The 23,797-nt window shown below is 41.7% G+C and overlaps 1 protein-coding gene across 9 annotated transcripts in view; it reads right to left on the bottom strand.

The window, feature by feature from the left end:
• The window catches only part of TANC1 (tetratricopeptide repeat, ankyrin repeat and coiled-coil containing 1), a 207,908-nt gene that overhangs the window by 71,344 nt on the left and 112,767 nt on the right, over positions 1 to 23,797 (bottom strand). For 7 of the 9 annotated variants that reach the window (XM_014575373.3, XM_075933446.1, XM_075933448.1 and 4 more), the window contains one exon: positions 9,566 to 9,826. The exons of 1 other annotated variant lie outside the window; for it this stretch is intronic. In XM_014575373.3, the coding sequence (XP_014430859.2) occupies positions 9,566 to 9,826 (261 nt within the window). Of the gene's footprint in view, positions 1 to 9,565; positions 9,827 to 12,408; positions 16,127 to 23,797 lie in introns of those variants that run through there. One more of the 9 variants, XM_075933449.1, reaches the window with a different exon arrangement.

Genomic DNA, 23,797 nt, shown 5'->3' with positions numbered 1-23,797 from the left:
TCAGGTCCCGGAGCATTCTCATGTCGGTGATTGGAGATTTTTGCCTAGAAGTGCTTTCCTGTGCTTTTTTTTTTTTTTTTTTTGTCTGCTTGCTGAGCACGCAGGTCCCCCATTGCAGTCCTTGCCTCTTCTCACAACTAACTCCAAGACCCACCAACGTGAGTGGTGGGTACTGCTGGCTAATCACCTGACTGGAGCACCCACAGGGACACCACTAGAAGGACAAGTTGGCTAAGGTGGTAATAGGTATGGGTCCCTGCTGCAGAGCATAGTGTTGTGCAAAGGTGTTATGTGAAGACCACATTGCTGCTCTACAGATATCTGTGAGGGGTGCACTATGCAGGAAAGCAGTTGATGTGGCCATTGCACGAGTAGAATGTGTGGTGACAGTCTGAGATGGTTCCCTGCTGCGAAGATGCTACGGAAGTATATATGTAACTGGTAATCTTCTTGGAAATACATTGTGCAGAGACAGTTGTTCCCCTGTGGGGACTGGAGATAGAAATGAAAAATCTGTCTGATTTCCTGAATTCCATGGTCCTATATATGTAGAATGCAAGGGCCCATCTAGCATCCAGAGTATGCAGCATCACTTCCCTCGGGGAGGTGTGAGGTTTTGAAAAGTAGTTGGGTGAATAAATGGGCTTGTTAATATGGAAGTCTGATACAACTTTAAGCAGGAACTTTGGATGAGATCTGAGGATAATTTTATCCTTGGTAAAAATAGCATAGTTATTGCAATTATAAAGGCCACTTTCATAGCTAGATGTTGCAGAGAGGCAGTAGCTAGTGGTACGAAGGGTGGTCTTGTGAGTGTGCCGAGCATAAGGTCTAAATCCCAAAATGGCACCGGATGATGTAAGTTTGGACGCGTCTTTCACCAACCCACTAAGAAGCGCTTTGTGATGGGATGAGCAAAGAGTGAGAGGTTATCCACTTGTTCATGGAAAACTGTGATTGCGACAGATGTACACAAATAGAGCTGATAGAAAGACGTACGTCACTAAGGTCCATCAGGTATTCAAGTACAGTACTTATTGGAACAGTATTTGGTCACAACTGACATTGGCCGCACCACTCTTGAAATCACCTCCTTTTGTTTTGGTAGGTATACCTTGTAGAGGACCACTGACTATTTAGGAGCATCTGCTTCACTCTCTTGGACTGTCGGAACAGGTGAGTTCTTCATTTTGGAACCATGAGGAAGCCATGCTGTGAGTTTCAGAGCCCTCAGGTTGGGGTAGAGAGTTGTGCCTCAATGCTGGGTCAGCAAGCGGGGTATGGTGGGAAGGGGAATTGGGTGAGCAATTGACAAATGATGCAGGTAAGGAAACCATAGTTGTTTTGGCCACTAGGGCACTATTAGAATCACTATGGCTCAATGTACACGAATCTTGCTGATCACCCTGAAGAGCAAGAAAGTCGGTGGAAAGGCATACAGAAGGGGAGTGGTCGAGGGTATAGGGAAATCATCTCCTTTCAGTCTTTTGCCTCAACCCACTTGGGAGCAAAAGCTGTGGCATTTGTAGTTGGCTACTCAGAAATAAATTTATGACCAGGAATCACCATTGTCGGAAGATTGGGAGGATAACACTGAGGCTGAAATCCCACTTGTGCTGTTCCAAGAAGTTTCTGCTCAGCTTGTCCACAGGGATGTACATTGTAGTTGGAATTATGTAGTTCTTCTGGCACCAGTTCCAGAACCAGATTGTTTCTGCATATAGCAAATATGATCAGATACCCCTGTCAGCTGATGTAGAACATACATGTAGCCAGCTGGGACTTGACTTGTGTCAGCAGATATAGTCTAGACCAGTGGTCTCCAACCTTTTTAAGCACGAGATCACTTTTTGAATTTAAGTACAACCCAGAATCTACCTCACACCCAAACACCCTGGCCCCACCTTCTTCCTGCCCTTTCTCTGTGGCCCCGCACCTTCTCACTCCGTCATTCCTCTTCCTTCCTCCCCCACTTTTATCAGGCTAGGGACAAGGGTTTGGGGTGCAAGAGGGGTTCAAGACTGGGGCAGGGGTTCAGAATGTTGGCTCCAGCTGGATACTGCTTAACACAGCTGGCTTCTGGGTGATGGTGCAGGGGGCTAAGACAGGCTCATTACTACCCTGGCCCTGCACCACTCCCAAAAGCAGCCAGCAAACTCTCCATCCCTGCCCCCCTCTGCTCTGTGGAGATGGGGTACAAGGTGGAGGGAGGGACACCCTGACATCAGCACCACTTCTTCCTGTGCCCCGCACAGCAGGAGACTCCCAGGAATGAGGGGCACTTCCAAGGCAGAGGGCAGGAGCAGAACGGCAGTGCTGAGAGGGGCAGATGAAGTGCCAGTACTTGACAACCTCCTGGCCAAACCTCTCAGGATCACCTGTCAGAGGTTCCAAGATCTACCAGTAGATACCGATTGACTGGTTGGAAACCACTGGTCTAGACAGACTCTGCTAATTGAGTTCCCTGTTGAGGCTAGGCACTTGTTTTGAAGATGTTAAGCTGCTACAGTTTAGATCATTTCTCTAGCTAAGCAGATGTGTTAAGTGAGCTTCCTGTTAAAAGGTCAAAAGGCTTGTTCCATGGCTATATTGTGTAAATGGAAATTACCTTATGAATATGCATGTACTTATGGGATGAATGAGGAAATGTGAATGAGAAACATCCAATCACAAGGCAGTCAAGCTCTCTCTGACCTTTTAAGGCAAAGGAGGACTCTGCAGGTGTGTAAGTTAACATGACGAGTGGCCAGGGCTCGCTCACTCAGTTCGCTCTCGCTGGACAAAACATAACATCACAGCAGAAACCTAGGACTGACCTAGAAAGAAGAAAGCGCCCCCGCTACCCTCCTCCACTCCCTGCAGATCCAAAGGGGATCCAGGGATTGCTGTAGCTTCGCGGCCAATCTCTAGTAAGCTGTTGCCTGGACAGCTCCAGTTGCCTGTGACATCGGAAAAAACCTACACCACACCTGTAGCTTGCCTCCAGACTGGCAGTATGAGTGTGATGTGTCTGAGTGTTACCGTACCCGTAAGAATTTACATCAATAAACAACCTTCAGCACTGTTGCAGTTAACCCTTTGTGTGAACTCATTTTCCCACTAGTCCAGGGCAGGGGCAGGGAACAATACAGGGTGCATTGTTGATGATGACACATGCAGATCTACCTCAGATGAGGGGAAGGAAGTGTGCACATGCATTGCAAATAGCCCTGAGTTTCAGAATGTTGATGTGAAGTTACATCTTGGACCGTGACCATCTACCCTAAACTGTGTGTGTGTGTGTGTCGCAATAGGCACCCCAACCTAGTAGTGATGCATCAGTTGTGATCACCATTGATGGATCTGGGTGATGAAAGGGTACACCCATGAGGAGGTTGTATGGGGAGGTCCACTATTTGAGAGACTGGAGAATGAGTGATGGAAGTGTAAGACGTCTTGTGACGAATGTAAACAGGTAGCATATGTGTAACCTCATGAACGTGGTAGTTGCTATGTGTCCCAGGATCTGAAGGCATGTATGGGCAATTGTAAAGGGGATATGTGTGACTCCACTGATAAGGTCACATATTTGAAAAAGATGTAGGCTCTGGCAGTCACGGCATCTAGGAATGCCCAACTAAACTATTTTCTAAGTCGGCTTGAGAGTGGATTTCTAAATGTTTTTTTGAGTAGACCCAGAAGTGAGAAGCAGTCCTTGGAGGTATTTGTCATGATTAGTGTTTGCTGACATGAAGAACCTTTGATTAAGCAGTCATCGAGGTGTCAGAGCTTGCCTGGGTTCTGACTGTCAGGAACCACAATGTTGACTTGTTGCTGAGATGTTGATTGTTGCTGGAGGTGGTGGCATGTCAGACTTTGGCCGATACCAATCGAGGAGTGTCACTTGTCAGTGCAGAGGAGCTAGACTTCCTCTTCAGCTCTGACTCCACTCTCTTTGTAAAAGCTGTTTTGCACTTCTCCATGGTGCTCAAAGTAGATGGCACCGGAAATGGGCGGCACAGGACATAGATGGCAAAGACTGTTCTGGAGAGGCCCGGGGACGCACGAAAGACCCTTGAAGGTGATGAATTAGCCCTCTTATGAGGCATTAACGGCTCTATGGATTCATTAGACTTAGTCTCTGGTGGTTGAAGGGATTTCTCTCATAGAAGATTCTTAAGTCTCGTGTTGTGTTTTTTTCTAGCTCTGGCCGTCATGTTCTGGCAGTGTGGGCATTTCTGTGCCACGTGGCCTTTCCCAAGACATTTTATGCATAAAGCATGGCCATCAAATGCAGGCATCATTTCTCTGCACAAAAGTAACATTTCTTAAAACCAGGAGAGCCTGGCATTTTGAAGAGAAAAACTTCTATGGTTAAAACTTAGAGATACTAAAGGAAAAAAAAGCAGGGAAGCATTTTTTTTCTTTTGAACCAACAAGAAGTAATGAACGCTAGCTATAAATTGACTAAAACTACTAACGGCCTATAAACTAACTGCACTATTCTTATGTTTCCAGTAAGAAAAGAGAGCACGGCTGCAACTCCATCTTCTGCCGAGGATGGTAGCAAAGGAACTGAAGGAGACTCGCGCCGCACATGCAGCCAATGGACGAAAACAGCATGAGACAGCAACTGTACATGCACAACATGGAAAGGCACTGCTAAGCAAAAATCTATGATGTCCAGCACAAGGATGCATTGAGACCTGAGTGGAGCACCCATAGGGACACCACATGAAGGAGAACCTTCATTCTTTTCCTCTCCTGGGCTTCCTCATAAAAAAGTTGTGGTGGGTTCTGTGCACAGCCAGATTGGTCTAGTTCTGCTACAAAGCACAGAATGATATAAAGGTGCTCAACTCGGGTTTGAGTATCCCCGAGTAACAGAGGTGAGGCAGGCCAAGATCAGGGTATCAACAGATATGTGGACTCATCAGCTATTCCCTCAAAGTGGAAAGCAGGAGCTGCTGTAGCAATATCTCCTCTGCAGTTGGGGCAAGGAAGGATTTCCCAATTCCTTATAGGCTGACTTGATACAAAGCTGGTTCCTCTCACTCATCCCTTCCATGTACTGTAAATCAGTTGTCTATAAGGACAGGTGTTTCTCATAATCTAGATCGGGGTGGGCAATAATTTTTGCAAGGGGACCACTTAATGCATTTTAGTATGTGGTCACAGGCCAGCTCCAGCCTCCAGAAAGGACAGGGCTGGGGACTAGCCTCCCCCCAGAGTTGTCTGGCGCCAAAGGCTTTAAATTAAAAACACAGCAAAGGGCTCATGTGTCTCAGTCCTGCTGCTACTGCACTGCCTGGCATTTGCCCAGGACTGCTATGGCTATTTAAAGGACTTACGGCTCCATAGCCTGCTACGGTAGCACCGCGACCAGGAGCCATTTAAATACATCTTGCTGCCTGAGCCATCATTTGGAAATTTGGCACACATGCAGTAGGAATAAACAGAATTTTCCCAGATGCAGTCTGTGGGCCAGATCAAAGCAACCACCTGGAAATACAGTGTTATGAGCAGCAAGATATAAACAGAAATTTGCACCACACAGTCTGAGGGCTGCATCTTGCCCAGTCCTGATCTAGATAAAATTACAATTATTATTTATAATAGGAACCATTCATCTGCACAAGTAATTTTTTACACATGCACAGAAGTCTCATTCCGCATCTCAGTCAACACTGAACAACATACTGCCAGATCCTCCATAAATGGCCAACCAATCTTTTAACGATACAGCATATTTACCCTGTTTTACAAAAAATGAGCTGCAGTGGTGGTAGCTCCCAGAGCCAGCTCGAGCCGCGACTGAGCAGTCCCTGCTCATGCCAGCTCTGGACCGCTGTGGCTCTGCATTTTTAATGTAGCAAGAGCAGCTGCACACAGATGCTGCTTGGTGGCAGCAGCCTCTGTCAGTGGGGGGTCTGGCTCCCCACTGGGACTCTTGCAAACAGAAGCTGCTTCACAGCAGCCTCCTCTATTCCACCCCCAACTCCCTCTTCCCCCTCACTGCATCTGACAGAGGCAGCGAGGGGGGAGGCAGGCAGCATCATGGAGACAGTGCTGGGGTAAAATGGCTTTTAACTACCAGCTCCTGTTTCCCCCGCTTTGCTGCCTCTCTCATACAGTGAGTCTTCTCATGCTCTGGCATGAAGAGCAAATCCTCCTTCAGTTCTCTTACAATTCAAAACTTGGGTAGCTAAAGACTGCAAAAAAGCAGGGATGGAGGCTGAGTTGCGGGTTACAGAGTGACTACCACATCTCAAAGAACCACAGATACTGCAGGATAAATAATTTCATTTTCTTCTTTCAGTAGGTTGCAGTGTGGATTCCACTGCTGGTGACTGGAAAACAGTCTGGATCGTGGGCACGAGGAATATCAGCTATATTAATCAAATAGAGATTGAAATACTACTCCTCCAAATTTGAAATCTGTCCTGGCTGCCACGTCAAGTCCATAACTTTAGTGAAGGTTGGCTGGTTACACCACATGACTTTCTTACAAATCTCTGAAACTGTCACATTTCTGAAGAAGGCCAATGAGATCACCTCTGGACCTCAACGTTTGGTAAGAGAGGCTTGCTTGCCAGCTATTGACAGAAAAGTCTATCAGTATTGGGTTCTGTCCTTTGGACTTTCCACAGCACTGAGAGTCCATGGCAGCAGTTGTAGTACATCTAATGGAAGAGGAACTATATGTCTATCTGTACCTGGATGACTAGTGTCCTAGGGCAAATCTTGTGGGAATACCAAGATTGTGGGAATACCAATGATTGAAGACCAAGATAGCACTAGGTCAAGAAGACTTCCCTGTTTTTCAATTTAAACTTCTAGCACACTATGAGAAATTATCTCTAGTACCAACCCTTCTTATAGAAACTGATGGAAGATGGATTAAGATCCCTATAAGATCCCTTGTCTGCACCATAAGGACAAGATAGTCCACAATGATTTGCATATGCCTAGGATACATGTTGTCCTGTACGAACTTATGTCCATAAGTGGGGTCAATACTGGCCTAGTCAAATACTGTATGAACAAACTGGTGGAGAGCTCTGGGAAAGATCCACAAGACTTCAATTGACTGGTGCTTCTATCCATTGCAGGAGCTCCTGAAATACCTTGACATCATCCAGAGTCAGGATTTGTACTGAGGCAATTGTCTTGTCTAGTGATAAAGAGGAGATGTCTTTAGGGGACAACACTGGGCACTGATAAATTTTAGGGGAACAACACTGGGCACTGAACACTGGGTCGCACTCCTCCTGGTATTCTGATGTCTGTGATCTTGCCAATAAGGCTATAGAAGAGGGAAATCTCTTTCTGAAAGAGGAGAATGTTTCCTCCGGGCTTTAGACAGGGGACTCCAGCAAACAAAGAAGAGCTACATACAGATTGTTGACAGGCTGTTGGCTAGACCACTGCCAGTCTTGTGATGGAGTTCTGAAGAATTCCTTAGTCTTCTGCTGGTACTACTGAGTGTCAGTATGGGGAATGCACCCTGATTGATAATGGTGATGTGCTGTCTTCAAGGATGGTGTTAAGGAGTATATCTCCTCTATAAGTGGTGCTGATGGGTATGGTTCCCTGGGTGCTACGGCTTTTGCTGGTACCAATAGCCACCTGGGTGCTGATAGCAGTTCCACACTTGCTTACTCAGGGCAGTTTTCAGTACTGGGTCCAGTACTAAAAGAATCTGCTGTATCAGTCTGCTCTTTTTCACTCATATTTGGATTTTGGAAAAGTCATGCAAATTCAAGACTAAAATTTTCATTCTGCAGGAGGTCTCACTGACTGAATAGGATGAAGCTAATGAGCAAGCATAGCAGAAAACTGGAAAGTTATGCTTTGTAATCACAGCAGTCTACTGGAAAATCTTAAAATCTACAGATGGAGAGAGTCAACAGAAAGATCCTGCACAGTATAACATTTAGAAGTAATGTAATCTTTCACTTACCAGTTGTGTGTTCATTGTTTCAAAATTTATTGTATTTTGAAACGGTATTTTAAAAGCTCAGTAAGACTATGCAAATCAAGACTGTGCTTTCTGTGTACTTCAAATGAATTACTGAATTCCACAATATTACAACTGAATCATGATATCTAGATACAATAAATAAGCAAAATATCATAAAAGACAAAAAAGACCCTCCCACCCAGTACATTGCTGACAAATCCTGAGTTCTTAATGTTCACTATACCACATACTAATGTATTTTTCAAACATACTGCAGTTTGTTGGACATCCTTTCTGGAACAGAGCCACATTACATTTCCTTTAAAATCAACTGAGGAATGTTATACCAATGTTTTTCCAGTAAGGCCTCGCTTATTTGCTGCTTCATATTTAACAACACAGCAAAATATGACGTACTTATCATAGGTTATCACTGCCACTGGAAATCCCAGTTGTAACAGAAGTAACTTCTCACTCCCCAAAAAAATGTTTCCCAAGAGAATAAGGCTCAGAAAACTTTATACTGAGACTCGTTCATATCAGTCAGCAATTTTTATTTCACATCTCAAACTACAGCTCCCTTTTTTACTGTGGAAATGTTAACTATATTCAGCCCCAAGTCAAGGGTAATACTTATTCCCTTCCATAATTAATTTACCTCCTGGGTAGGCATGGTTATGTGAAGGGAACTCCTTCAGTGTACATTTCCTGGTTTTTAAAAACTAAGTTTCATTTGTTTTAATGGAGTTTGTCATTGTATTTGTTTCACTTGCTACTTCTTGAAAATTTGTATCATGCTAAGCTGTCAACTGGCTTGCATAGGTGTAAGTAAGTGAGAGGAAAATATGGCATTGCTCCTGGAATTAGTTAATTCTATCAACAATGTTTAAGTCATAACTAAGGCCTTGACTACATTTACTTGCAACTGTCAATCTATTTCAGCTATGCAAATAGCATAGCTGAGGTTGACACACTCATCATGATGTCTTCATGTGCTAACATTGGTGGGAGTTGCTCTCCTGTTGACACTGGCTACCCTTCTCATCTTGGCGGAGTACCAGTGTCAATGGGAGCGCTATTGAAGATCGATTTATTGTGTCTACAGCAGATGGATAAATTGATGGCTGGTGGATTGATTATGCAGTGTCGATACACCGCATAGTATATAGACAAGGCCTTAATCTACTTCACCTCTTCCAGAACTGTATTGACTGGCACTGCTAACAGAAAATAGTAGTAAAAAACACTGAAGTAAGACCCCCCCAAAAACAATTTAAAAGAGTTATGATACATAATAAGTGAACGAGAACATGTCCAAATTAAAAACCTCACAGAGTATAAAAAATATATTCCTATAAATGATACTATATACTGTTCATTAACAATAACATCCAAGTTCAGACATTAAGTACAACATATATACTCAAATTCCTATATGCAGAGAGGTTTGTTTCTGAAAACAATTTAAAGTAATAAACATGTATTCAATTCACTACATAGCCAACATCCTTTTTTTCTATAGAGAGATATCTTGCTATCAATGTTGTAACTTTAAAACAAATCCTCATTTTATACAATAAGGTCACTAAAAATTCTTCCTCCTCTAGTTCAGTGCTTCCTTACCTGCAACAGAGTTGGGACGAGGCATTATTAAAGAGCTAGAACTTTGTGTATAGGGAGCAGGACCATCTCCAGTACACACTTCCACTTTAGACAAATTCTCTGCTGACCCAACTGTCTCCTCTTCTGCAACAGGTGAACAATTATCTGCCCTTCGATCGTGAATAATTCCTTGATGTGCACCAGCCCTGAGACTCCCATCCTTACTCCATTCCAAACTGGATCCGCTGCGATCATCATTTTCAGATGAACTTGTTATGGTTGCTGAACAAGAAACAAAAATCCTAAACACTTAGGGAGGACAAGTACTACAGTGGCACTTCAGTGGCATGACATATTTACTATTCAAATGGATTTTCAGCTTACAAGTGTAACATCCAAGTAAATTTCACACAATGTATTTTGTTAATTAGAAGACTTCACCTTGTAGATGAAAACAAACTGCTCAGTGTCTCCTATATGGGCTATAACACTTTGGTCTAATTTTGGTTGCTGGATTTAGAGTGCAGTGTTGAATGGTGTCAGTGGCTTGTGATACATGAAGTAAGACTAGGTGATCTGGTGGTCTCATCTGTCTTTAAACTCTATGACTACAGTTAAACAGAAAACCTGATTTAAAAAGATAATGAAAAGGCCACTTTAAAGCTACTGTAAATCTTTGTTATTTGTGGGAGATAATTTATCCCGTTCTTTTCAATGAGGCAACAAACTCTCTCTAAAGAAAAATAATCAAACTTCCTTGACTTCTAAATTTTATAATGTAACAAATTACTAAAAGTATTTTATAAACAAAAGTATTTGATAAATTCACAAAATCTAATGGAAGAACATAAAACAAGAAACCGTTTTAGAGAAATACTCAAGAATTTAAATATATCCTTGATAATTCACTTTTCCAAATATATACATTTTACAAAAGGGTAAAATTTTAGGAGAGGACAGATTCTTGACCTGCTTTCTGTTTATTCAAGCTTGGAAGCTAAAATGTTGACCTAGCTAAGTGTGACAGGATATTCAGATAGTTTCTCCCACATACAAGCTGTTTCCGTAAGTTTGTTTGCAAAATAATAGTTTTTGTGAATACCATGTGAATGTTATGTATATATACACAACTTTCCCAGGTCTGCTGCAATCTATAACATAAAAGAGCACTCTCAGAATTTAACATAGCTCTTTCATAGTCTAAGAACATAGAATATGTCAGTGAAGTATGTGCAAAAATCAAAGGGAAAAGGGAAATCCTTATAGAATTAGAAGCAATTAAGAGTAATAATGCTCTTGCTCCTGTGCTTTATTTCTATATTAGTGCAGGCAGGCTGAAGTGTAAACACACTTGTCTTTCAGTTTCTAACTCTATCAGCTATGGCTCTTATTTTGCCTTTGATAACCTAGATCTCCCCGATGTCTATTAACTCTGATACAAAACTGTTGATTCTTCCCTACTCATTGCATTGATAGTTCTAGGTCTTACTAATTATTTATCTTTAAGTTTAAACATGTGAGTAGTCCTCTTGACTTGTGTTTAAAGTTTAAAGTTAAACAATCTCATATATACAAGGGTGTAAAGCTGATAAGAGTTCTTCAACCTGTACTTCTATTTGTCCTCGCATCAGTTTAGCATTTCAATGTAAAATGCTGTAAAACAAAAGTAATAATTTTAAAATATCAATTTGATAGGACAATTGGCAAAAGAGAAAATTAATTATGACACACATGCTCTCGATGTTGCTCCTCTACTGCTTAAGCACTTGATCTTGCTGCAAGCAAGTTTACAATCTATGTAATATGAAGGATTTGGGGCCAGATATAGGCTTGATATAGCACTTGGTAGAGTCTGGTACACTTCATGTGGTCAACGTTGTAGCTTCCAAGATTGGGTCAACAAAAAGCAGATCAAGAATCTATCATAAGGCTCCTCCGCTCTTCAGAAATTATAGAATTAGTGAAAACAACAACAACCCTATCAGTAATAATATAATCTGTTCCCATTCACAGAAAAGAAAGTGTTTAATACAGTGCTTTGATATATAAGTTTAGCATACATCTTTTGGCTAGGTTCATAACTATTCCACAGAGTATGCTCCCTACAAACATACAATAGAGAACTGCACCACCCACTTCCTTTTCTAATCAGTTTTTGTAAACAAGCCACTTGACAATCCATTGCAAGTATGGAAAAAACAGCTGCTGTTTCAACATGTTTATTATGAAATTATGATGAAGACTCATTTGACATACTCAAGATACCTGAAGGAATATTTCCCAATTTTTTTTTTTAATCCTGATGTAAAAAAATGTTGTTGCATCCTGCAAACAAAATGTAGATTAAAACAACCAAATTACTGGCTCATTTCCAATTTCAGAAACACTGCAATCTGTACAGAATGCAGTTAGCACCAAGGATCAATTATAATTTTGAGTTGTTCTTTAAATTAACAAAACAATGCAAAACAGGAACACAACAAAAAGTTATCTTGCATAAAAATAGACTTTTATGGCATAGAGCTACTTTAAAGGTTCTTTGGCTAACACCAGAAGGGTTTCATTATGATCTTCTAGTTGACCCGCTGCACATTGCAAGCCACAGAATCTCTCACATCCATCCACTCCCATAATAAGGGCTTCCATGAACTTTGGATGTGTTATTGAAATTCTCAAATCTCAATTTAAAAACATCAAGCTACAGAGAATTCAGCATTTACTGTAATTCAAACCATCAAGGAATTTATGCCCCCAAAAACTCTCCCGAGTCTCTGCCAATCTGACCACAGGGAAATTCCTTCCTAACATCAATTAGGATGACAGTTAGATACCTACGATGTCAGAAAAACCCATCAGTCAAATACCTGGGAAAGAATTCTCAGTGCCCTCCTCCTGTAGGGTCCCATCTCTGGCTATTGGAGACATCTGATAATCTCTCTAGTTTCTACACTAATCCCCTTGGAAGACTGTTCCAAAACTTCATTCCTCTGATGGTCAAAAACCATCTAATTTCAAGCCTAAATGTCTTGATAGCCAATTTATGTTCATTTGTTCTTCTGCCAATATGAGCTCTTAACTTTAATAACTCTTCTCCCTCCCTGGTGTATTTCTCTTGTATATATTTATAGAAAGCAATTATATCTCCCCTCAGCCTTTGAGGGTTTTTTTTTTTTTTTGGTCTAAACAAGCCAACTTCTTTAAGCCTCTTCTCATAAGGCATATTTGCCATTTGTTTGATCATTCCACTTGTTCTTTTCTGCACTTACTCCAATTTGAATTTATCTTTCTTAAAATATCAGAGATCAGAATGCACATAATACTCTAAATGAGGTATCACCATGCCTTGTATAATAGTAATATTTCCCCTATCTTTGCTAGAAATACCTCATCTTTTCCACAGTCACATGGCAGTGGTGACTCACAATCATCCTGTCACAAATCATGCATCTTCACAGAGATTAGACTAAATCAGTGGTCCCCAACCTTTTAGGGCTGCCGGGCGCCCGGGAGCAGGGCCGTGAACGTGCCTGGTGCTGGTGCCACCCATGCGCCACACTCCTGGGGCCGGCGTTGCTCCTGTGCCACATGCCATGGGGTGGAGCTGCCCATATGCCGTGCGCCAGAACAGCCCATGCACCGCATGCCCGGGGGCGGGGCCACTACCGCCCATGTGCTGCATGCCCGGGGCCAGTGCCGCTCCAGTGCTGCACGCCCAGGGCCAGTGTCACCACTGTGCTGCGCGCCCAGGGCCTGGCACAGCCCTTGCGCTGTGCACCCGGGAGCGGGGTCACCCAAACGCTGCGCGCCCGGGGCCGGCACTGCCCATGTGCTGCGCGACTGGGGCCAGCACCGTTTCTGTGCCCAGGGTTGGCACCGCCCATATGCCATTTGCCCGGGGCCGGCACAGGCCTTAGACGGCGCACCCTGGGGCAGCGCCACCCAAATGCTGCATACCCGGGGCCGACGCTACCCATATACCGTGTGCCCAAAGGCGGGCACCGCGTTGGGGACCACTGGACCAAATGATGCCTGCAGTCTCTTTTAACCTTATGATTTTATGTGACTGATCAAAATTTTTCTCCTCCTTTTTTTTCTTCCAACTGACACATTCCCCAACTTGGAACAAAAATTCTTGTTGTTACCACCTAAGTGGATAACCATGCATTTTGTACTGTTAAATTTCATCCCATTCTGTAATTTACTCCTGGGGGAATTCTGCACCATTGTATACGCATAGAATTCATGTGTCCCACAGATTTTTTTTCCCACCACAGAATACACACACTGCCAGAGCTGTCCTATTATTTTCCCAGCAGTGACTTCTGTGGCACCAAATAGAGGCAGCTAGCTCACCATTCATTAGCTTTAGCAGTGATAGGAAAAGAGCAGAGTGTGTTTTTCACAGTGCCCTGCCTGTGGGCCCAGATGAGACGCATGGGATATGGAGGAGAGAGAGAACAGAGTGGGGCCCAAGAGGCTGCTGTGGGGGTCACACAGGCGGACTGAGGTTCTGAAGGGCTAGTAGGAGACAGACTAGAGTAGGGGCTAAAGGAGTTAGGGTGCAGGGACATATGGAGATGCAAATACAGGACCACATGAGATGGCTGAATGGGGGCCCAGGACAGATGGGAATGGGAGGAAGGGTTCAGGGCCACATGGGGATGGAGCAGATGTGCCTGACTGGATGCGGATTTGGGGCAGCCAGGATCTGCATGAGGGACACATTCCAACTCCATAGCAATCTCTCCATCCCCCACAAAAAAACCTGTTCCATACTTCTCTCATCCACACCCAACAACTCTCAGGTTCACTCCCAGGCTCCTTCCCAACAATTATTTGCCTCTCCTTTGGCACCTGTATTACCCTGCCTCCCCACAAAATGTGCACCAATTTTGGGGGGGGGGTGCAGGAAATACATTTCTGTAGTGTAGTTTAAATTATTATTATTCAAAGTTCAGTAATAATATATCTCAAAAGGAATCTATCTATTTAAACACATTTTGGGAATCTTTTGTGTTGCCTGAATTGTTATAGATATACTTGTTGACAGATATTTTGAAATAAGTTACCAAAATAATTTAAAATGGCATTATTTGAGTTATTTTGCATAATATTGCATTATTTTGACAAAATCTGCAGAATTTTAAAATACTGTGCATGTAATTTTTAAATTTTTGGCACAGAATTCCCCCAAGAGTATCTATTATACCAGTTTTCAAGGTCCCCAAAATCTTGTATGATATTCCAGTCCTCCTCAATAGTGACAATATCTCTAAAATGTGTATTATACATGCATTTTTAACACCCTCCCCCCCAACTCTGTGTGTCAAGGTCATTGATGAAAACGTTAAATAAATTTGATCCCAAGACCAATCTTTAGGAACTTCACTAGTAACCTTCCCTTCAGCCTGATACTTCATCTTTCAGCATGACATATTTTAATCTTCCCTTTATCCAGTTCCCTACTCACTTTTTGACTTTCATATTAATCCTCATCTACTCTGATATAACAATTTCCCATGTGGAACTATATCAAATATCTTGCTGAAATCCAGTCATATTAGATTTACTGCATTCCCTTTGTCTAGAAAATTAGTTATCTTCCTAAAGAAAGATCATGTTAGTCTGGCACCATCTAACTTTTGTAAAACCAAGCTGTACTTTATCCCAATTACAATCTACCTCTATATCATTAACTACACTCTCTTTCAAGCATTGTTTTTAGATATTGCACACAAGTGAGGTCAAACTAATAGGCCCGGATACCTTTTTTTCCCTTTCTTAAATAAATGTACTATATTTGTATTCTATGACTGGAGAACTGCAACTCCTTGACACAACAAAATTGTAAGACTAATGTAAATCTCTACCAGCCTCAGGGGATAGCTGAGTTAGTCTGTACAGGATAAACTTAAAAAACAACAAATTGTCTGGTAGCACTTTAGACTAACATTAGTCTATAAAGTGCTACCAGACCATTTACTGTTTTTTAAGTAAATCTTTACATTAGACTTGTAACTGTGTGCGCCAATTCCTTTAATATTCTTGAGTGTACTGCCTGATTACGTCCCATAAGACACTTGAGTTTGGTTTTCATCTGGGAAGTGGTAATTTCTACTTCCATATCCTTGATCCTTTTAGACACCTGGCCACTGTCCCCAAGCGCCTCATAAGTCTTATTAAAGAATCAAGTAAAGTATTGATTTATGTATGTTTTCCCCTTTTTAGACTCCATTCCATAAGTTTTTAGTTAATTTGCTTTTAATTAGCACAAAAATACCTGAAGTGTTTTTTGTTGCGGTATAAAATGCCATTGTTTGGAAAATAAGTCATCTTTATTAATATTCAACAAATTCTGTAAAATGCCTAGTGGTAGTGAAAGCACCCACTCACTTTTTATTGTACAGTATGACAACACATAGAATCAGTGACAAAGAGTGTAATAATAAATGCATACCAAGTACTACAAAATTAATATGCATACTGACAGTGTTCCATGAATAGATCTACAGTCACTAAGCACAACACAATTCCTAACAGGCCCCTACAGAGTGGAGCCAGGTAGAGAACAGAACAGCAGCTCACTGTTAAGTGCTTTTTCAAAGTCTCCTTAAGCCATAAAAGCTCCTGTCAAGAATGTTTCTCCACTCTGCAACTTCAAGTACAGAAGATGGAGATCTGCAAAAGAGTTCAATATACTTTGCCACTAAAAGCTTGCATTAGAACTCCTCAAGGTTACAGATTCCCCAGCCTTGGATTGGTATTGCTGCCACCACCCAAATGCAAAACTTCTCTGAAAACTCAGGAAGGCACACTTAGGAAATGTGGGGTACCCATGAGCTCTTTTAACCCTCCCTTTAGAGAGAGCTTGGAATCCAGCTTCTGAGAACAGCTGAAAATGGAACTTTAATTTCTCTTAGTAGTTTGCTGTGCAGTCTCAGAAATGTGCACAACAGAACCTCTCACTTTCTAGGAAAAAGGACTCAGATTACATTCTTTAAAAGGAGATTTTATTTTAAAGAGAACACAACTGGTAAAAAACTTGGTTGCTAGATGTTATAGAGCAACTGATAAAAAGGATTAAAAATGCAGGGAATTGCTTCCCTTGGGTTCAGCTTGGAAAGTTACCATATAATAAGGAGTTAAATGTGCTAACCACAGAAAAGTCCAACAAACCCAGGAATAAAAAAAAAAACACCTTGATCGCATCTGACAAAATATTCCCTTTTCTATTCATCTTTAGTTTCAAGATTTAATCCTTCCTTAAACATAGATGTTTCTGGAATCTCCATGCCTTGTTTCCTGGCTCCTTCCGTGTTCTCCCAGGAACTCTTCCTTGGACAAAAGGCAAAGGAATGGCCACTGCTTTCAATCAAAAAGCCCATATTCTGCTTTCATTGGCTCTTGCAACCTGCTAACTCACTTCCTGCTTCCCTCTCTTCCTAGGATTTCTTCTAAGACTCACAGGCTGTGTCTACACTGGGCCACTTATTCCGGAAAATTAGCCGCTTTTCCAGAATAAGCTGCAAGATGTCTACACTGGCCCTTGAATTTCTGGAAAAGCAACGATGCTCTACTGTACAAAATCAGCCGCTATTCCGGAAAAACTATTCTGCTCCTGCTCGGGCATAAGTCCTTATTCCGGAACACTGTTCCGGAAAAGGGCCAGTGTAGACAGTCCAGTAGTCTTTTCCGGAAAAAAGCCCCGATCGCGAAAATGGCAATCGGGGCTCTTTTCCGGAAAAGCACGTCTACATTGGCCACAGACGCTTTTCCGGAAAAAGGGCTTTTCCGGAAAAGCAGCCTGCCAATGTAGATGCTCCTTTTCCGGAAAAACTGAAAACGGAATAGTATTCCGTTTTAAGCATTTCCGGAAATTCATGCCAGTGTAGATACAGCCACAAAGTCTATGGCTTTAACATCTTACAGGCAAAACAATTAGAATTAGATCTAAAGATTTAACTACTGAGAAAAAAATTAGCTGAGTTACTGTTACCCCCTCCTTCCCATTTCACCACAGCTCATCACTGAACTCTTCAAATAATCCTTATGTCTGGTTGTTCTAACTAGGGATGTAAACAGTCATTTACAATGTTAACCAGTTAAACACTATGTTTAATTCATTAACCATGGAACGGTCCCTCACCGCATGCAGCACAATGTGGCAAGCCTGCCTGTGCTGCAGCAGCCCCTTGCCCGTGGCACAACATGGGCAAGAGGCTGCTTCAACCCAGCAAGGCCTCCCATTATGTGGGCTGCTCTGGCTAACCCCACTGCATTGCAGGTGGAAGCTGCTTGGACTGGGCCTACCCACTGTGGGTGGGGAGTTGCTTGGGCTGGACCTACCGCGCCGCAGGCAGGGAGTTGCTCCAGCTCAGCCAAACCCACCAGTGTTGTGTCATGGGCAGGAGGGTTGCTGCAGTCCAGTCGGACTTCCATTTAACCGGTTACCATTTTGTATCCCTAGTTCAAACTCAGTAGACAGCCACACAACCTCCACTCTCCACCCTTGAAGTAACCTTTTCTCCCTCTGCTTTCACATATTAGGCAGGACACAGTAGGCAGCTACAGCCATAGGGATATTTCTCTCTCTGAGATCCAATCTTGCGAGTAATCAACACCAGCATCTCTTCAATCTACCTAAAAGCACATTCAACTGTCCTTCTGCACCTTCTGAGCTAGCAATTGAATGGTTTCTTGCTGCTGTCAAGGTGGCCCAGGTACAGCTTCAAGAGCCATTGGAGCAAAGTCTAGGCTGTCTCTCCCAGGATCAATATTGGCATTTCAACAGTACCAATGGTAATCCTCCAGTAAGGAAAGTCCCTGCGTGTAGTCCCTGTGTGCTTAAAAACATGATCATGCACAGTCTCTGACCAGCCAACACTGATGCTGGTAAAGCAACCCCAATGATCCATCAGTGCTTGTATAACGATAGAAAAAATAACCTTTTCTGTTGATAAACTCTGCAACAAGATGGTCAGATGCCAAAACAGAAATCTGTTTTATGGTCTATTGCTCCACTGCAATTCAGAAACTCCACTGCTGTAAATCCATGCTTTATGTTCTGCATGTTGTCAATGATGACAGTCCTGGATAGCAGGAGACAGTAGTCTTGTGCACTTCCATGACCACGGCCCCCCTGGTGGATTTTCCAACTTAAAAAAGATTTCCCTCTGATCAATAACAATCTAACATTGCACGTTCTTACAGTGTGATGGCCACTCACTTTTCCATGGTCAGTACAGCTCCTACTTTGGGGGTCTTAGACTGCAGGACTGGCATGTGCTCAGTACACAGATCCAGGAACATGGTTTTGTGCATCTAAAAGTGTTACCCCAAACGTGCATTATAGTGATATTACACCAGTTAGTGCTCATTTCTCAGGCTGAAAAGCAGTGTTCCATTGTCTGTAGCTATTCCTTAAATGTCACCAACAAGCTTTAATTGGTTCTCACTATGATCCACAGCACTCTGTCCTCCACAACATCACTGTGTTCCCTGTAGCTCTTCTTGCAGCTCTGCAAATACAGGCACATCATGCATCCTATGTTTGCATTGCTTATGACAATAGTGCAGGCTCCATTCTTTTGTCAAAGACTGAGGACAGCAACTAGCCCTATGTGGGTTCATATAATTTAAAAAACAGACACAAAAACTATAAGATAGGGATGGCATTATGAGATGGAGAAAGTTTTGTGATGAGAACTTAACCCAACCCAGTCCTGGCCATCACTGCATGATTTGCATCTGCCCCATCATACATTGCCAAAACTTCCTAAAAGATACTGCACTAGACTGTGATGAGTTGCACTGATACCTACTCATAACGTATGGTATAGATTGCAATTGAAGTTTAAGATCCCAGCACCTTGCAGAATTGAGACTACATGAACATAACACGGGGTTGCCAACCTTCCCAGCCATACGTGATTTGCAGTAATGTCATCTGGTCTGGAGACTTGGCAACCTTAGGTGGCAGCCAGGTATATATCTACACAAGCAGCACTACAACTGCGTTGAAGTAAAAAAGATACTCAGGGGAGACAACAGCCTTGCCAGCCCTCCGGGCGAGGTGGGCATGAAGTCAGCTCTGGCTACCCAGAAGGGGCTGAGTTGAATGCAACCAGCCCTCAGCACTGCCCAGATCACACTGCCCCAGCCTCCCCCACCAGCCATAAGAGCTGCCTGGAGCACGCAACATGGCGCCCCAAGACAGATTTAAAGGGCTTGGGGCAGTGGCATATGGGCCCTCAGGACTCTTGGAATCACTAGGCACCAAGGCAGTAGCTCCTTGTGTCCCACCCCACTCCTGGTCAGCAGGACTGTAGACATAGTATAGAAACCAAAGGGTGTTTTTCCATTGCTATACTAAATCCATCCTCTCTAGAGTGGAAGTTAAGTCAACACAGCTATGTTATCCTAACTATCTCACATGGCAGTGAAATTCTTCCCAGCCCTAAGAAAAGGAGCTAAATCATCTCCAGTTTTAGGTGTAAACCAGACTTGAGTATCACATATAAAGGGATTTATAGGTAACATTTAAAATTAGGACCTTATTTAAAGAATTACCAACATTTTGGCACAACATTTATGGACTGTAAAAGCAAGGGCTTTTACAAAGCATTTAGTAATCACTATCCCTCAGCATATTTCTGTAGGACAGAATTATTGCATTTTAATTCTTTTGTCTAAACTGTTTGACCCTTTCTGAAATATTATAAATAAGGATTCCCCTCGGATTTAAACAAAATAAAGCCAGGAAAGAGTTCCACACAAGCCTTCCATACTGAAAGGATAGCATGTTTCCAGGAAAGCTTATGTTTTGGAGAGTAGCCCAGTCTTTTCTCCTATTTAGCTAACTGCTCAAGATGAAAACCTTCCTCTACCCTCCATTATGTCACACTCAATGGAAGCAGAGACGATTTCAGTAAAGCATTAGAAGACTAAAAGAAGCCTGCGCCAGCAGTAGGGGGAGGAGAGGGAAGCTCTCCCATCAAAGGGCTTGCTGGCCCAGAATAACCAAGTGCGAATGGAAATACAATAGAAGCCTTCTTAAGTAGCATGGAAGAACAAGCTATTTTCATGGTTCGGTGAACTGTGCTGAAAACCTTACAAAAGATATACTTGCTAAACGCTATTCAAAATGCACATTTAATGCTATTAACACATCTGAATGCACAAGTATACACATTTTTATACAAAACTAAAATAAAGTTAATTTATGGGAAAGGTGTCCCCCCACTTCACTTCTTGACACTCCTCCTCCATACAGATTCATAGGCTGGTAATGAAAGGAGGAGATGGAGAATTTTTTGGAGGAGTAATTTTGGAGGAGTAACTCCCTATTTTTCTGCCCATATTATCTATGGAGCTCAGATCTGGGCTCTACAAATCTTAATCAGTCTCCAAATAAAATCTCAAGGAATTTTTCATGGATTTGGGAGAAGATTGAGAAATGGAATGCTATATTTTAAATCAATAATTAAGCCCAGTAGTATATGTCCATCATGAACTGTAGCAAATTTTTGTAAGGATGTCAGGGTCAGGAACCACACACTCAAAATTCAAGATGCTATCCAATACTTCCCTGCTTATGTCTGCTTCAGTTTCCCCCTACACTCATTCCAATCCTCCAGCTAGATATTGCCACTACATTAAAACACTGTTCTTCCCACCCCTATATTCCATATTCAATTATTCAACAAGACTTTCCTCATCACCAGCAAGAACTATAACATGCCTAGTTTGAGTTAATATTTATATTATGTACAATACTGAGCACATATTGTAAGAGCTCAACCATGTAAAAATAAAGCTACAGACATACAGTATGAACGTAGACTACTAGATTGCACAGCTATATATAGCAATACTCCAATGCAAAAAGCATGTTCTAAACTAAAAAGGAGGGCCCCATTTTCCCAGCAAATAAATGTAAAACCACAATAATAAACAGAAAGAAAAGACATAGGTAAGGGCATAATTAAGCTAATTTTGACAGCATACACTTCAATTATAGTAGAGTTCAACAGAAACTTAAATAGAATTAATTACCTCTTCAAAATGTTTATAGGAAGTAGGGATGTGAAAGGTTAACTGGCAAGCCTAACCCTTAAGGATGTTCCGATCAACCAAAGCAGCCTCTGTCTGCAACTCGCCCAGCCTCTCTTTAATCTGTTAACGGGTTAAACAAAGTTTAATCTGCTAACAATTAAAAACCGGATTTTACATCCTAATAGGAAGTGGTCTCAAAACTTCTGTTTGAGGTGTGTTCTCTCATGCCACTTAAAAATAGACACAACTGCTTTAATGAAATGAGTTGTAACTAGAAGAGGTGCCTTTTAAAAGAAAGGAAATTATGCCAGGGATTAAGGAGGGATTAAGAGCTCATGCTAGACCCATTTTAGTGCAGTTCAAGTCCACTGTTAGGGCCAGATTTTGCCTTCAAATGAGTGTCATTCAAAGACTTAAATAGCTCTTAAATTTTTAGTCAATTCATATAGTGCATAGCTCAATAAAATACATCCAAAATGTTGAGCATTCAGTGAGCAGAGCATTCATTTATTTGAGATCCCTAGTCAACTGAAAATTCCAAGTCAAAATGACTTTTTAACAATTGGATATTTATCATTATCTTACAGAAATTATAAAATTTTTCAGGCTTTGGCGAAGAGTATCTAGCAGAAGAGCACAAGACTTGGTTTACACTTAAGTTTTACCGATCAAGCTTTTTCAAGCTGGGATTTGGAAGGGGGAGGAGGTGGAGAGAGTTGTTTTTAAACCAAAGTAGTTACACTGGCACAAAGATGCAATATATTGATGTAGCTTACAACCGTTCCTGAATTAGCTATATTGCAATAAGCACTTCTATACAGACAAAACTGCCTGGGTAGTATGGGGTGGGGTTTTTTGGTCTGGTTTTTTTAGTTTGTTTGTTTTGTTTTCCTGGTCTAAATATTCCATTATAGTTAGAGTGGCAAAACTTTTAATTGTACACAAGTCCTAGGACTCTTGGGTCATACTGTCAGCATTGCTAAAGACTTCCTGTAGGCTAGTGACACTCTCTCTGATTCAGTTCAACGATAGGTAAGGAGGAAAAGTATTTTCTCATAGGGATATCCTAAAGCTTAATCAATTAAACTTCTGGCTAATCATGACCTCTACTAATATGTTAAAGTTTTCAGTTGTGAAATAAGTTCATAAAAATAATGTGCTAGGCAAGAAGTAAAAAATAATCTATGTAATGTTTACAATAAGTAATATTTAAGAGTCACAATGGAGTTTTGCATTTATTAGTTGCAGATGCTTGAGTTTTAGAAAATGTGAGCCCCAGATTTATTTCAAAGTTGACCTATCTCTAAAGTAGAAGGCACAATTCTGAAAAAGCCAGAGAAAGGGAAAATACAATTATTAATGCATTCTTTTTCTTCTTTTAACTTACGTGACAGCAAATACAAAATCTCTCTTCCTAGAAACGTATGTCACTCGACACATGATAAAGGATTGAAGGAAAAATGTATTAACCATTTTAAGTCAACAGGGTTCTCAGAACGATTCTTTCTGGGATAACTATACTAAAATAGATTACTAAGGCATGATTACCACTTTTTACTCCTCCATTTTACTATGAAATGCTAAAATAGCTGAATGGCCAAACAACAAAGTGAAATGTGCTATAGAAGACCATACTCTCACCACCACCAAAGTGCTAATTAGCCCAAAATGTATAATGGCACAATTTAATCTGAAAAGGTGGTGAATGTAGCCCTCTTTAGTACACTGCATGCCACTGACTTTCAGACTAACTGCACATCTTGGAATACTTAAGCCAATTGCTTGAACTGATAAGACACAGGAGATTTTTAACCTCTTCAATACATTTTTTAAATGTCTTCTGAATCTTAGCATTGGTCTCCTACAGGTAATTTAAAACTTATCTGGCTTTCCTAGTCAACTAAGAGGACAGACATCCTTTTATCCTCTGGTATCTTATAAATCCCTCACAGTTTCTTGAAGATGGACAGGAACTGCTCAATACAGTCATACATGTCAGTTCCCATAACAGAAAAATATTCATAATATTTAATCTTAAATGTACACAGAAATTAAGCAGCAAGTCTCTTGAGTGCCAACTGAATGCTGCTTAATGGAGAAGGGTATGTCTCTTCATTGCAACCACTTTCCTTATTGGTAAGCTCCTTTTATAAAATTATTGCTTCAGGTAAAGGCCTTTTATGATTAAATGTAGATAAT

This window comes from Pelodiscus sinensis, chromosome 7 (assembly GCF_049634645.1).
Source record: "Pelodiscus sinensis isolate JC-2024 chromosome 7, ASM4963464v1, whole genome shotgun sequence".
Lineage (NCBI taxonomy): Eukaryota > Metazoa > Chordata > Testudines > Trionychidae > Pelodiscus > Pelodiscus sinensis.
This window is presented reverse-complemented; position numbering and strand designations above follow the sequence as displayed.